This window comes from Coturnix japonica, chromosome 1 (genome assembly GCF_054131305.1).
Source record: "Coturnix japonica strain WE chromosome 1, WE-NBRP24, whole genome shotgun sequence".
NCBI classification, from domain to species: Eukaryota; Metazoa; Chordata; class Aves; order Galliformes; family Phasianidae; genus Coturnix; species Coturnix japonica.
The window spans coordinates 121,815,604-121,831,066 of record NC_140663.1 but is presented as its reverse complement, the minus strand read 5'-3'; the positions used below and the strand labels follow the sequence as shown (position 1 = coordinate 121,831,066).

At 42.7% G+C, this 15,463-nt stretch overlaps 1 protein-coding gene across 1 annotated transcript; it reads left to right on the top strand.

Moving 5' to 3' along the window:
• The first annotated feature begins 398 nt into the window (after nucleotides 1-398).
• CHST10 (carbohydrate sulfotransferase 10) lies at nucleotides 399-15,116 on the top strand. The gene is made up of 6 exons (XM_015850490.3): nucleotides 399-527; nucleotides 4,545-4,679; nucleotides 7,392-7,489; nucleotides 8,572-8,806; nucleotides 11,817-11,922; nucleotides 12,598-15,116. Exons 2-6 carry the CDS (start codon nucleotides 4,568-4,570, stop codon nucleotides 13,133-13,135), a joined length of 1,089 nt encoding a protein of 362 aa, XP_015705976.1. The 5' UTR covers nucleotides 399-527; nucleotides 4,545-4,567; the 3' UTR covers nucleotides 13,136-15,116.
• The last annotated feature ends 347 nt before the right edge of the window (nucleotides 15,117-15,463 follow it).

Below are 15,463 nucleotides of genomic sequence, written 5' to 3'. Positions count from 1 at the left end.
ACAGGGTCTTCCACAGCAGGAGATTCACTGTTTCACATGGGAAGCATGATCTCAGAGCAGCATTAGGGAACTATCCAAGACATTTGCAGAGGAATAGATCAGTCAGTATACGCCTATCTAAAGCTTTAGAGCTTTAGAGAGAAGGGGTACCTGCGTGAAGGGGGCTCTCTAAGGCCCGGGCCTGCGGGCTAAAGCATCCCGCTCCCTTCGGAGCGAGGTGAGGCGGGGCAGGGCGGGGCGAGGCGAGCATCTTTCCCTCCCTCCTGCCTCCGCCCCAGGGCCGGCGGCCGGGGGGGACGCTGCGTCTGCTCGGAGCGGAGCGAGCCGTCCCCACGGCGGCCTCCACCGTCCTCTCCTTCCCCGCGGCGGGGCTGGGGGCGCGGCCGAGGCCGGGGCCTGCCCGCGGCGGGAGGAAATGGAGGCGGCGGCGGCGGCAGGGCTGGGCGGCAGCAGCAGCGGTAGTCGGAGCTGAGCGGAAAGGCGCCGCCGCCGCCGCCCGCAACCGGGGGATGCGGCAGCCGGGGCCGGTGAGTCGGCGGTATTTCCGCCTAGCGCCTTCCGAGCCGGGACGGGCTGCTGCTCCGCTGGAGGCCCGCAGGACGGCAGCCAGCTGGGCGGCTGGAGCAGGCCGGGAGACGCGGGGGGAGCCGGGTCGCCGTGCCTGGAGCCGCTGCGGGATGAGGCGCTGTGCCCCGCAGGAGGTTACTGTGCTCTAGTGATCGCGAAACGGGCGGACGAGGCCCGGCCCCGAGTGCGGCGGCAGGCCGGGCTGTCAGCGGCGGGACAGAGCTGCTGGGTGCCCTGCACGGAGGGAGAAGCTTTGCTAAGGGCTCTGGCAGGGACGGTTTTCTCCTCCTTAACTAGAAAGTTTGCTCCTGGTTAGCCAAGCTCCATCTCCCGTCCTTGGAGGTGTTCAAGACCAGGTTGGACGGGGCTCTGGGCAACCTGATCTAGTAAAGGTGTACGTTTGGTGGCCCTACCAGGCAGGGGGGTTGGAACTACGTGATCCTTGAGGTCCCTTCCAACCCGGGTCATTCTGTGATTCTGTGATCTCCTGCTTGCACCTGGAGTCTGGTTTTTGGGATGTGGATAGGTTCTGCTTGATGCAGCTCGTGGCTGTCACACCAGAATAGTATTCTGTGTTCCTGGTGCAGGCTCCCCGTGCTTTTATCCCACCCTTGAAGCAATGAGCACCTCAGCTTTTAGCAGGGTGAGGAAGTCCTGATGCTGGGATAATAGCTGCTGCCACACTACAAAGAGTGTTCAGGGCCTTGTGTGGCCCTGGTGTCTGTCTAGGAGGCTGGCACTCCCTGAGTGCCTTGCCATGCTTCCTAATGTGGCTGCCATCTACCAAAGGTAATGGTTGGACTAGATGATCTCCTAGGTCTTTTCCAACCTTGATAATTCTGTGATTCTGTGAAAGTTCCTTCACACCAAACCCTCTTTTGGCCCAGGAGGGTGATGCGGCTGTTGCGTTAGTTCTCTGCCTTCCCGTTGACAGGTGAGCTACACGTGCTCTGCAAACGCTGAGCTGTCCAGCTCTGTCTGTGAGAGCAGGAGATAAACATGTTAATGCTGTCAAGGTGCTGAAAAGCCTTCGGATAGAATCAGCTCTCAAAAATACCTGTTGTGATGTGCGTTATGATATTTAGCAGCGCCACTTGATTTTTAACAAATGAGCCTGTGAAAGATTTTGGCTCTTTTTATTTATTTATGAGAAATTGTCCAGATCTGTTAACTTTATGTGAATAGGGGGGGGGCTTTGATGAAAATGAATTGGATATCTCATCTCGCTCCTGTTTGTTCTTTGCTGTGCACTTCAAGTTATGCCATTAGTCATGTGCAGATAGGCAAGCAGGTTAATGGTTGGAGGCTCCTAGTGTGCTGCTGTCATTCACTACCCACTGTCCCACCAAGGAGCCCCTGCCCAGGCACCATAAGCTGCCAAGCAAGGGCCTATGCTTTGAGCTTTAATACTGCTTAAACCTTCAAGTCTCCTGCCATTATGTTCTGCATAGCCCTATTCATTTCCAGGGCATGTCTTTGGTTTCTGGGGATGGCTGCCAGCTCTCAGCATTGGTGGATCATATCTGCCGGCTCTATGGCTACCGGGGCCCAGCTTGCTTTGTTGATTGTCATTCATATTTGTACCTTAAAAACTCTTCTGAAGTAGATGGAAGGCCACCTTCTGGAGAGCAGGGGGGAATGGCTTAAGTAGCATAACAAGAGGAAAAGACAAAAATTCCCATTCAGGATAAATATTTAAATAGATGTGATACTGAGGGACATGGCTTAGTGGACATGATGGTGATGGGTTGATGGTTGGACTCATTAAAGTGAGAATGATGATTTACTTCAGTGCGTCACCTCAAATAGTTCTGCTTCTTGAGGTAGATACAGTTTTGTTTAGGTGCTGGAAGTGAGTAATCGTGCCAGCCATTGTAATTACATTTTGATATATCCTCTGACAACACAGTTCCATCAGAGAATATGGTTTTAGATTTGCTTTGTGCATAAATGGCTTTGTATTTTATTTTCAGCTTCAGAGTGTTGTGGGATAATAGTGGTGATTGTTATGGATGTGACTATGATCCTGTCCCATTTCTGGCCTACCCGTAGAGCAGAGGATCTGGCTGCAGGTGCTGACTGCTGTCATTTTCCAAGTCGGAGTGCACTGGAGCTACTCTCCCCACGGCATTCAACACAACTTCATGGAACTACAGTACATAAATTACTGAAAGCAACAGAGATATTCCTTACTGAAAGACATGCATCCATCATTGTTATGAAAATAGTTGGCCTAGCAGGGTACTCTGACTGTCAGAGCTCTGTTTCTGTTGGCTTTGTGTAGAGCAGGGATAGATGGGAAGGTCTGTCTCCCTTCCTGCCTGTTTAGGAAACACTTCTTTACAGAAGGGTAGTCAAGTACTGGAATAGGCTCCCCAGGGAGGTGGTTGAATCTCCATCCCTGGATGTGTTTAGGAGCCGTTTGGATGTGGTGCTCAGGGATATGATTTAGCAGAGGGTTGTTAGAGTTAGGGTACTATGGTTAGGCTGTGGTTGGACTTGATGATCTTCAAGGTCTTTTCCAACCTGGGTAATTCTATGATTCGATTCTATGATTCTGTTTCAGACCATTTTTCATGTCTTTGAAAAAGCAGCATATCTAAAAGCAAATGTGTGGTGAGTTCTGGTTTCTTGAACCAAAGACAACTGATATTGTAGTATGCTTCAAAATGAGGATCTTTGGGAGCTGATAGTTTGGGGAAAATTGGCATTAGTGTAATGGTATGGTGAGATTCCCCCATCTGTTTTCAGCTGCTTGTCTTGCCTGCACAGGTGTTTGGTGTACCCTGGAGATGTTTCACATCTGTCAGCTCCAGCAAGAGCTCTTCTTGGGAGCATTTGTATTGCTGGAAGGCAAAAGCTAGTTGGAAAAGCAGTCAGCACCTGTACCAGGAGAAAGGGTGTGGCAGATGGATGCATTGGAAGAATGTCAAAAGCTTCAGTTATTTAAGTTTTGTGGGTATGAAAAGGCAAGATATTGGTATACAGCCAAAGAAATAATACAGATTTTGCTCAGAAGCATTAACTACTGTGATTTTATCATCTTAGCTGGGAATGGGGGCCCCTACTCTCTGACAGTTCATTCAAGTGGCTCTGCAGAAATGTGATCACACACCATGCAGGTGGTTTTGTTTTGTTTTTTTGTGTGTCTACAAATCTCTCAAGACTGTTGTGAGAATCTCACTGTATAAAGTATTTGATTTAAATCCTATTTGGTGGAGTGTTACGAAGTTGCGTTATTGATATTCTCAAAAGGAAGAGTTCATTTATGGCTGGGAGCAAACCTCTCCTGTTGGCTGTGCGAGTAATACTTAGTATCATGGAAATCAAAACTTTCCAGTTGATACTTTACTGGCAACAAAAGTGACAAAAAGAAAAGCAACATTATTGCCTTTAAATACAGCTTTGGGTTAAGCTTAGCGTTCTGGCTCAGTAGCATCTGGCCTGTGGCTCTTGTAGGTTGGGCAGGAGAGGAGTGTGTTGTGTGTCCTGAGTTGACACAGGATAGCTATGAATACTGTTAACTCCGATCTGCTGACTGGCCACCCTGGGGTGGGGAGCTTTCCTCATTTTACCTTCTTGTCCTGTGATCAGTTGCCTCATAAATTTAAATGAGGGAGAAGAACTAGCCTCAAATAAAATAAAATAAAATAAAAAATGTGAGGTTTGATGGTTTGGCCCTGGGCAGCCTAATCCAATGGGTGGCAGCCCTGCACACAGCAGGGGTTTGGAACTGAATGGGCTGCCCAGGAAGGTGTGGAATCACTGTCCCTGGAAGTGTTAAGGAAACATTTAGATGTTGTGCTGAGGGACATGGTTTAGTGAGGAAATATTGGTGGTAGGTGGACAGTTGGGCTGGGCTTGGAGGTAATTTCCAAGCTTGGTTATTCTGTGATATACACAGCTAGAGTCTGGTTATGGAGAGCATTAAACTGGAACAAAAAGTACTCATGTGCCTTCTTTCCTCTTTCTAACAGGAAGCAACAACTTTATATGGCTCATGTCTGACAACATGCACCACCAGTGGCTGCTTCTAGCTGCATGCTTTTGGGTGATATTCATGTTCATGGTTGCCAGCAAGTTTATCACACTGACTTTTAAAGATCCAGATGGTAAGTTCAAGTTTAACGTTTGCTGGGAAAGAAGAGACGGTGTAATCATCCACATAAACACACATCCACACGCTTCCCAAGACATTACCATTCTTTTTCAGTAGGTCTGAGAACAGAACAAATAAATCTATAGAAATAACAGTGCTGATATTCAGTTCCTGTTTGTTTTGGTAGAAGTCTGCAAATTTTGTATCAGATCCCCCCCTTTTTTTTCTTGGTGGTTAGGAGCAGAAGAAAACCTGTTTTGCAGTTGTGTCTTGTGAGGTCCATTTATATACATCAATGTGAGAATCTTCATCTCCTAAGAAGAGAATTTGTGAACAAAATAGCGGAGCGAAGCTACCTGTTTTAAAAAGGACCAAAATAAAGCTCCCACAAGTTTCTTTCCTCCTGTAACTGTGGCAGCATAGTGTATAGCTTGATTTCATGCAAAGCTTGTTTTCTTTCACAGCACACTTAGCCTAGCCACCTCTGCCCTGCTTCTTGCATTCAGCTTTATCCTCTGCTGTTTGACTGACAAACAGCTTGTAGGCTTTTGCTGAGCATAAGTAGCCCAGATGGTGTTAAACTGGTGGGGAATTTAAGCCACTGGATGACACCACACAGCATGTTATAGTTTTCTGAAGAAAGTCCACCGAAGAGCTGGTGTTAGGAAAAAGAAAAGTCCTACAGAGAGCTTATGACACAATCTATAGTTCTAAGATATCTGTACTTCTGCATCTGCTCAAAATACACAAGAAGTATGTAACTTCTGAAGCACTGGGATCACTGTTGCTTTCTATATCTTTGACTTGATAGCAGATAAATATGCTGGGTGTACCTTTCAAAACCTATAGACTGACTTTGTAGATTACCTCAGTCTTAGCTTTTTCTGAACCTTGGTATATCTGCAAATGAACCAGCCTTATGTAAGGCAGTTAAATGTTCCTGTATTTCATGCTATGCCAACTCTTGTTTCTGAGCTTAAGTATTATGTGAGTGGTTATTTCCACCAGAAGTTGTCAGAGGAACTAAAATGTACTTAAAATAACAAATAACTGGAGCACACCCTCTGCGTTTATTTGCTTTCCATTATCTTGCCTTGCCATTTTTTTTCCCTTTTCTTTTTCATCTGTGCTGAATCCTCTTTCCTATTAGGATAGATCAGTGAGCAGGAGCTCTATAATATTTTAAGCTTCAGTCTTACAAAGCCACGAGTATGTATGCATTGGAGTCTGCAGTGTTTGTATTGGGACTGATGAAGGGAAGAAATGTGAATGTATCAGGAGAAAGCCTAAGTAAGCAGGATGGCTAATTCTGGAAGAACTTTTATTATATTAAAGAAATAATAATTAAAGAAACAAAACAAAACACAGAGATGTGCCAGGGGAAGTTCGGGTTAGATATTAAGAAAAATTTATTCTCAGAAAGATTGGTAATGCATTGGAATAAGTTGTCCAGGGAGGTGGTGCAGTCACTGTCCTGTGAGCCATGCAGGAGACATGTAGATGTGGCACTTAGGGATGTGGCATTCCTTTCAGTTTTAAGCTGCTTTTCCATTTGTTCCTTTTGTTAAAATCCAGCATAGGCACGGTGGAGTACTCCCTTATAAAGGGGGCATAAATTGTAGATGTCTTCTTGAGCATAAAACTGTAAACAATTGTGGATGCAGATGAAGAAAAACTATTCATAAAAGAATGAACTACATGAAGGGGAAAATAGTTCAGTTTGGATAGAAAGAAATCTTGAGGGAGAGATCCAGTTCTTTTCCCATTGTGGTGAGGGAAAACTTCAAATTATTATTATTATTTTCTTTCTGCATCGTGTAAGGCTACAGGCTTGTGTTATTTTTCACTTTCCCTGTAGCTTGCAAATTGCAGAAGATGCAGGAGGTTTTTCCCTCACATGCTTTTAATTTCATCTGGAACTATTAGCTGCTCTAAAATAATTAAAAAGAATGAATGTATTAACTGAATTTGTTTTCCTCCTTGTGGAAGTCTCTAAGGAAGAGCCTTCATTCCAGTAATAAATGATAAAGGGATCTTGTATTCTTTAGTGCTGATTAGATCTGTTGCTTAGAGCGCCAAGGAAATAAAGGTGCTTCTTAATAGTGCTTTCTTTATATTCTTTGGATAATGTCTAAGAGCTTTCAGTAGGTGAAACCTACCTACCAATATGGACGTTAGGCTGCGATTGGACTTGATGATCTTCAAGGTCTTTTTCAACCTGGCTAATTCTATGATTCTATGACGTGGGAAGGGCAGAAGCCTACTAGATTACAGTTTTCATTTAGATTTGCTGGAGGAAGTTTATTGAAAAATAAAAGTATTGTTCTGTCATATGCATCCAGTTGTTCTTCTACTAAAGAAAATGCAAGTATCAGATCTTAAGACCCGTGCAAATGTTATTATTTCTCTTGATATTTGGATTTTTAATTTCTCTGGGGTTTTTTTTGTATGCAGTTTGTTTTTAAAAGCCCCCTCAAAAAAGATTATGGTTGTGTTTCTTTGAGAAAACTAAATTAAAATTGCATCCAAAATTCCCAGAGAGTATGTTCTTTAAAATATTCATAGCCTCTCATGTCTTTTCTGGTACTTTCCCATCTGGAAATGAATCCTCAGGTTTTGTCTGCTTATTGTAGAGAATGCTTTTCCACTGTATTAGCTATAAAGCAGAAACTGTTGCTTTCCTCCCAACCTCCATAACGTTCTTGTCTTTTTTTTCCTTCTTCAGGCTATGGTGCCAAACAAGAGCCATTAATACTGACAGCTGTGACAAAAGTGGAGGAGGCACGTGTGCCAGAGGAAAAGCATTGGACTAAAGAATTCCAGGTGCATACCATTGAGATAAGAGTTTACACGTATTAAAAGAGAAATTATGTAAGGGTTTCCTGTGGTTAAAGGAACTGCTGGACAGGAATCGTTATTCAGACGTTTATTTTCATAGAGCCAAGAGAACTCCTTTCAGCTTCTCAAAGCTACTTTGTTACGGTATCTTTGTATCTATCCAAATTAATGCATTTCCACCTCTAGGAGAAAATAGTTGTACTACCACTTTTATCAAGTCAGGTCAATCAGTTTTTGCTGGCCCTTCTTATATAATGGCTTCATCTTGGGTTACTTATTATAGCGTCTTAGGTGTCTTGTTATAATCATCAGGTTCACAGTTCTTGAGGGCAAGCCTGAGTCTTGTCTATTTTCATTCCTCTTAGTTCTTTGTCTGGTCTTTCTGATTCTTTTTATCAGATACCATTTTTTTCCCTTCATCATATGTGCTCTTTGTGCTTTATGTAGCAGAATTTGTCCAAAGTGAGACACAACCACAATAGTATTCAATACAAGTCGATCCAAATGCAGTCATGTACTTTCAGAAATAAAACAGAACAGATGTGGTTCTTAGCAAATTCGTTGCTAATTCCATATGCAAATATGAACTTCAGGCTGTTTGCATGGAGGGCTAGAGCAAATTTTTTGCCATGGGGTAAATCAGTCACCTAATATTTAGAGTATTTCTGTAAAGCAGCGTGGAATGTGGGTATCTATGTAAGTATGGCACTTCTTTTTGTTGTTAAAGGAAGTTTAAGTTACCTTCACTGTACTTGGGAGAAAGGCTTTGTTCAGTGGAAGTCTGGTAGTTCCATGTAGCAAGTCTTAATATCTTCCTTTACTTGAATGGATGAGGATAATAAGGTTTCTTGATCTAAAACTATCCCCTCTTGACTTTGTGACAGTATGAACTGCAGAACAATAATATTGATTCTGGTTGCATGCAAAAGGAATTGTTTCAATAGATAAGCAATCTGTCAGGCCATTCAAGTTGCATGTTGTGAATAACTGGGGGCTCTTACAGTTCAGAATTTGATCTGAAAACTAAACATTTGTACTTCTTTCTTTCTCCCCTTCATTTTATAAAGCCAACTGGAAAAGCTTTTACTGGAAATCTGCTACACCATCCCCTGGTTCATATGGAAAGACTTGAGCTTCTCCGGAATGTCTGCAGAGACACTGCATTGAGAAATCTCTCTCACACTGCAGTTTCCAAGTTCGTCTTGGACCGAATATTTGTGTGTGACAAGCACAAGATCCTGTTTTGTCAGACACCGAAAGTGGGCAACACTCAGTGGAAAAAAGTCCTGATCGTTTTAAATGGTATCTACTCAGTTGTGGGTGTGTGGGTTTCTTTGAGGGGGAGGAAAGAGTGGAATCAGTTCAAATGGGACAAGACTAAAATGGATTCTTTCTGCCTTTCAGTGCGCTGATACTTAATTTCAGCTGCTCATTCGTCGCAGTTGCTTCTAATCCTCTCAGAAGATCTATTTTTAAAGAAAATAAACCTGTTCTTTTTGTGAAAATAAGTACTGTTATTGTTTGGCTCAAAAATTCTTTGAGTCATAATAGTACAGATCTGCATGTGGTAGGTAGGTTTGTTATCTTTGAAGGGGTGGCACTGATTTAAAGGGTTTGAAACAAATAAATTACAAGGTACCAGAATTCTCTAAGAAATGATTGTACAAAATCTTGAATCCACCAACTTATAACTTCACTTTTTAGGGCATGAGGAAAGCTTATTAGAATTCAGGAGCAGATCTGTAGTGGTGAAATCATATGCATGTGTAACCACCAAGCCAAGAGTTAGGAAGATTCTGAGGCATTTAAAGGTAGAGTTTCATCAACAAAGGTATGTTATAAAAGACTAAAAGTAGGAGTAAAAGTACTGGCATTTGAGTAGCAATCTACGAGGCAAGCTCTGTCTACGTGTACCCTAGCATGCACATCTAGTAGCATGGCACGCCAATACAAGTAAATGATTTCCTCAGGGTTTCCCACTGCATTACTGCGTGCACCCATACTTAACTTGATCATATTTAATATAACACACCTTTATTTGACGTAAAGCATCATCTTGCTTGTCTGTGTACCAGGGCTGTGAATTTCCAATATATAGTCAGGACAGTTGGAGTCCTTCAGTGGTTTTGCAAGTGACACAGCTCATCAAAGTATGGGTGATACCTGAACACTATGAACCAATCCTTCTTGTGATGAGAACTCTGAGAACATCCAGCTCCACACTTCTGTTTATGTTTTCTTGACCTTGCATGAGGTAGTTCACATACCAAGAAGGAAAGAGTCACAAGTTGACAAAGGAACTGAGTCCCTCAGCAAAACTTTTGTACAAAGGAGCATATCTCCAAAGACTTGAATATTTGTTTCAGTTTTGATCTATGGATCAGAGCTTAAAATCCAGTAAAGATATGCACTTGTTTCCTAAATGTCTATTTAAACAGCACTTGACAAAAAATACTAAGTATGAAACTACATGAATGCATTAGAACTACCTTCCCTTGCCTGATTTGAACAGACAACATGCAAAGAATTGCTCAGGACAGGCAGAGTTTTTTGTCTGTGTTCAGTAGAGGATAACTGATGTCTTACTAGCAGGGAACTTTTCACTTTCAGATTGCAAGTTCAGGCATGTTGGATAATGATAGAGAATTGTGTCTGTATAAATACTGGTCGCTTTTGCCTTGGTCTGCCAATGTGCAAGTGTGTGCTGATGAAGACCATCTCTTTCATTGGTCTAACTTTCCTCTCTTTGGGTATTTTCCAAAAATGGAACTGATACTTAGAGGGAAATACACTGCATCTAAAAGTGGTGTGTGGAGGTTCAGGATGGGGAAACACAGCTGTGGCACCATGGGGAAACTAATTCTGATACTGCTTGTATTGCACCTCAGCTCTGGATGAATAAAAAGCATTCAGTTTCTGAGGTATCTAATCTGACATCTAACTGTGCACATGGAATTCCTGTAGAGCACCAAATAATATAGTTAGAAAACTCAAATTAATAAAGCATTTCCCCCCGCACACAAAATGATAAATCTGAGCTGTGTGCATTATTCACCACAATAATGACTGCTCCTAAGGTTTTTATTGGAACTTTAATTATGCGCATTACTTCTGTGGTAAGAATATTGGAACAGAGAATGCTGCAGAGGCTTTCACCTAAACAGCTTGCTTTGCATCAGCCTGTTCTTACTACATGTTGCCTTTCTGAAATGATGCTCTGCATGAAGGCTTAATCCTGAGGCCCAAGAGGCCACATGAGATGTTTCTCAAGGTCACAACAGCTTCCAGGACTGGATTCTTAAAAAGAATGCATGAGTATTTAGTGACAGGTTTACTTGTCAGTTTACATCCTTGGGGCTGAAAAAAAAGAGTATCTGGAGGCTTTTTTTTATTGTTAATTTTAGTGCTTTTCAATCCGTGCAATATTGTATGACTGGAATTTTTGTTTGAGATAATTGTAGCCATTAAAGGAATTTTATGGATCCTAACAGCACAGTGCTTTTGCATTGACACAGTTACAAAAGCAGCCCAGAGCGTTTATTTTTTGCTGGTGGTGGAAACTCAGGAAAAATGCTGATTCCTTCTCTGGAGTTAATTCTCAAAGTCTTTCCCCCGTTTGTATGTGTGGGCAGAGGAAAAGACAATGAGGACACTGAAGAGGGAAGTTACAGGCTTAAGCATAATAGCTGATGACCATGTCCCATGGTCTTGGATTTTGGTGTCAGATAGCCTTGAGATCTGGGCTTGTTTAGCTTGGGGAAGAGAAGGCGCCAGGGAGACTTCCTTGTGGCCTTCCAGTAGTCGGAGTGTATAAACGGGAGGGGGGTTTACAAGGATGTATAGAGATAGGACAAGGGGGAATGGTTTTAAACTAAGACAGGGGAGGTTTAGGTGAGATATTAGGAAGAAGTTTTTCACATGGAGGGTAGTGACACACTGGAACGGGTTGCCCAAGGAGGCTGTGGATGCCCCATCCCTGGAGGCATTCAGGGCCAGGCTGGATGTGGCTCTGAGCAACCTAATCTGCTGGTTGGTGACCCTGCACATAGCAGGGGGGTTGAAACTGGATGATCATTGTGGTCCTTTTCAACTTAGGCCATTCTGTGATTCTATGAGAATTCTGACAGTTTTCATCTTTTCAGTCAGGATCTTTTGTCATTTAACAGCATGAAACATAGTAACCATAAACACTGAAAATAAGGGAAACAGGGAGATAAACCAAAAAGCTGTGAGCGGAAGGGATGCTTGGTTTTGCTTTTTTTTAAATCCCTCTTGAAAAAATCCTCTTGCTCTCTTTTCAATTTTTTCCTAGGAGCATATTCTTCCATAGATGAGATCCCCGAAAGCATTGTACATGACCATGAGAAGAATGGCCTTCCACGCCTGTCCTCCTTCAGTGACTCTGAAATTAAAAAGCGGTAAGAGATGGATGGCTTCCTGGGGACGTAGCAGGGGCCTGGAGTCAGGAACGGGGTGAGCAGAGAGGAGAGCTAACATTCAGCTGGAACACTTCATGCCAAAGCAATGATTTGTCTAACTACCTGGCACTGAAAACTGCAACCTTCTGTTGCATTCAGCTGCATTGAGCCACTTTTCTTGTGTGACTGTGTATTTCTCTTTTATTTTGAGCTTACCCTCATAATGTTAAAAGCATCTTGAATTCAGAGCTTTCAGCATCACAAAGGATAGGGAGCTAGGAGATATGGTTTAGCTGTTTTCTGTAGGTATGGTAAAGGGAGGACGGTTGGACTAGATGATCTTATAGGTCCTTTCCAACCTTGTGCTTCTATGATTCTATGATATGGTCTCCTGTTTATTAGGATTCTGATAAACTAAGCTTCTCCATCTGTAATAGAATTTGAAAGGTGAGGAAACTCTACTTACACTTTGTCCTGTATAGAAAAACTTACAGTGAAGAATACAAACATGGTATTTCAAGTACAATTGATGATAGTACTGATGGACTGTGCAAATAGCGTAAGATTTATCTTGCTCTCTGTGGTCAGAGTTTCCATACAGTTTGTAAGCCTTTGCTAAGCGCTGCTTATATTTTCATAATTATTCAATCTTTTTTTTCTCCTTCTTCTGTTTAGACTGAATTTATACTTCAAGTTTTTTATCGTTAGAGATCCATTTGAAAGACTTATTTCTGCATTTAAAGACAAGTTTGTGCACAATCCTCGCTTTGAGCCTTGGTACCGACACGAAATTGCTCCCAGCATCATTCGTAAGTACAGGAGAAATCGCATGGAGACCAAAGGGCTGCAGTTTGAGGATTTTGTGCGCTATCTGGGTGACCCCAACCACCGATGGCTGGATGTCCAGTTTGGTGATCACATCATTCACTGGGTAACCTATGTGGAGCTCTGTGCCCCCTGCGAAATCACGTACAGTGTGATTGGACACCATGAAACCCTGGAGGACGATGCTCCCTACATTTTGAAAGCAGCCGGCATAGACCGTCTGGTATCGTACCCCACGATCCCACCTGGCATCACAGTGTACAACAAAACAAAAGTAGAGAGGTATTTTTCAGGAATCAGCAAGAGAGACATAAGGCGCCTGTATGCTCGGTTTGAAGGCGATTTTAAACTCTTTGGGTATCGGGAGCCAGATTTCTTGCTTAACTGACACTTGGGATAAGCTCTGGGGAAGTGTCTTAATGGAAACCTACGTGAATACCAGCTGCAACGCTGACAGAGATGAGAATGACCTTTTGTTTTCTAGCTTTTTGATGTTACTCCGTTCTTCCGTGAAATATGTGTCACATGAAGAGTTAGGGGCTTATAGTTGTTGCTTACTGACCGTATTTTCAATATGTGACATTGCAATCCGTTAGGAATGGAGTCAGTTATCTAAAACACGGGGATTCCATTTCTCCCTTTTCCCTCCAGGGAGAAAAAACAATGGAAAAACAAATGGGCGATAGTCTTCCTCCTTCTTCTCCCAGGCACAAAGCAAGTTGAAGACGCTGTGAAGTATTTAGAAAGATGGCAGTTTCACTGCAGGTTAACGCTGATGTGTGCGTGAGCTCGATGATTCATGCTCATGAGAAGGGCACGCAGTCTCCCATGAGCTTTGATAATTAGAGGCCAGTACAGGACTAAAGATTGATCGAATGCTTTACAAGTAAAATCATCTAGTTTCTGTCATGTGGCTGCTATAATAATAGTAATGCTGATCTAATCCCATTTTTGTTTGTCACAGAATGAACTCGATTAGACAGGAGCTTTAGAACTGTTCAGAAAGGGGCTGGTTCTAGAGCCCAGTTATCTTTGTACTTTTGTCAAGTGTTTATTGTACTTACTACTGGTCTATTGAGCCTCATCATTCTACCCTTGATTTTCAAGGTATTATTTAACTCCTGGCTGTGTAAGTTATCTGAGAATACCAGAATCAAATGGAGCATACAAGAAACGTGAAACTGTCAGGGGAAGTGTAAGGAAAAATGACTTAAAGAATTAATTTTATTTGTGGGAACGTATACAGAAATCAAAGATGCCACATGTTTTGTTTTGTCTTCTAACAGTCGAGATTAATAAAGAAGCCACAAAAGCAGGCTGACCTATGGAAGAGCTGCTAGAGTTAATGGTCTTCCTTTTTCTGCCTTGCTCACTGTTCAGTACCTTGCAGAACAGAACGTTCCTTTCCCTCTGAAAATCCATCCCCCTGCTGCTGAAATAGGCAGTATTTGGATCTTTCTGTTTTCCAGTGATTCGCTGCTATGGTGCCCTTAGTTTTAAAAGCCCAACATTTGTGTTACCAACAGGTGAGGTGGCAGCTTGCCGAGAGATTGAATTTCACATTTCTGTACTTGTTTTGTGTGTCAAAAAACAGAAAACCAGAACTGAATGAATGCAGCCATAACAATTGCCCGTGCTTTCATTCTGTCTGATAAGGAGATGTCTCATGTTTGAGCTCACCAGCAATAAGCATCTGTGTGCTGCTGCCTCACCCTGCACTTTGTTGCTCTGTCCAAATCGAGTGTGCAACTGGTGCCCTAAAACCCTGATCCTAAAGGTTTACTATTCAGATCAGTGTAACGTTACTGGCTGGATATGCTGCTGGCTGTCAAGTGTGTATAGAATCAACTTTTCCATGCAGCCCAGCATGTTTTCCATAGCTCCTCTATCAGCGCAAGGAAGCATCTCGCACTTGTGATAAAGGAAAGCTGTGCCAAGCTGACGTGGGGGCTGCCATCTGCAGAAAGGAAGCCCTGTTGTGGCTGGATGTGGTTTCAGAAAGATCCCAACAGTCTCAATGAAATGAGGGAGGACCATTTGCCGACCATCATGAGAATAGTCCCAGGTAGCAAATCTCCAAAGGTGTTATTATATCATCATGGTTAATTGAGATAAAGCAATGGTTCCAGTGCCCTAACTCGATAGTTCTTAACAAACGATAAAAAGATGTTAATAGCTCCAGGTTTCTCTGTTTTTCTTACTATGGGAGCTTAGCAAAATGTATTGTTAAACACATTTTGGAGCTAATGAGCTGATGGATTACCTCTCTGCCGATCTAAAATGTAACGGCATGAATAATGTATAGAGAATTCAGGCCTTAAAGAGTTTAATTCTAATAAAGACAAAAGTAGAATTGTTTTCCACTGAAAGCACAAGTTCCTGATACAAATGCATCTGGTTTTATTTTCTTGGGTAAATTACTTTGTGTATCAAAAATGGCCAGCTGGGAATTGCTGCGTCAATCTCCAGTAACAGCATTTAACAGTGTTTTTTTTTCCTAGTGGCTTTCTGAGTTGAGTTCTCTGGGCTCTTGAGACTGAAGGAATTAGTTCCAGTATAGGCAGAGTGAGCAGAGCGTGCTGCGGTGGGAAGGAGGCTCTTGCCCTGCTAGTCATAATGAATTAAATGGCTGTGTTTTATTTCAACTTAATGGGACGCTGTGCAAGGCTTTTACTAATTCAGTGGCATGTATGAAAGCTATTAGGCCGTTAGGACA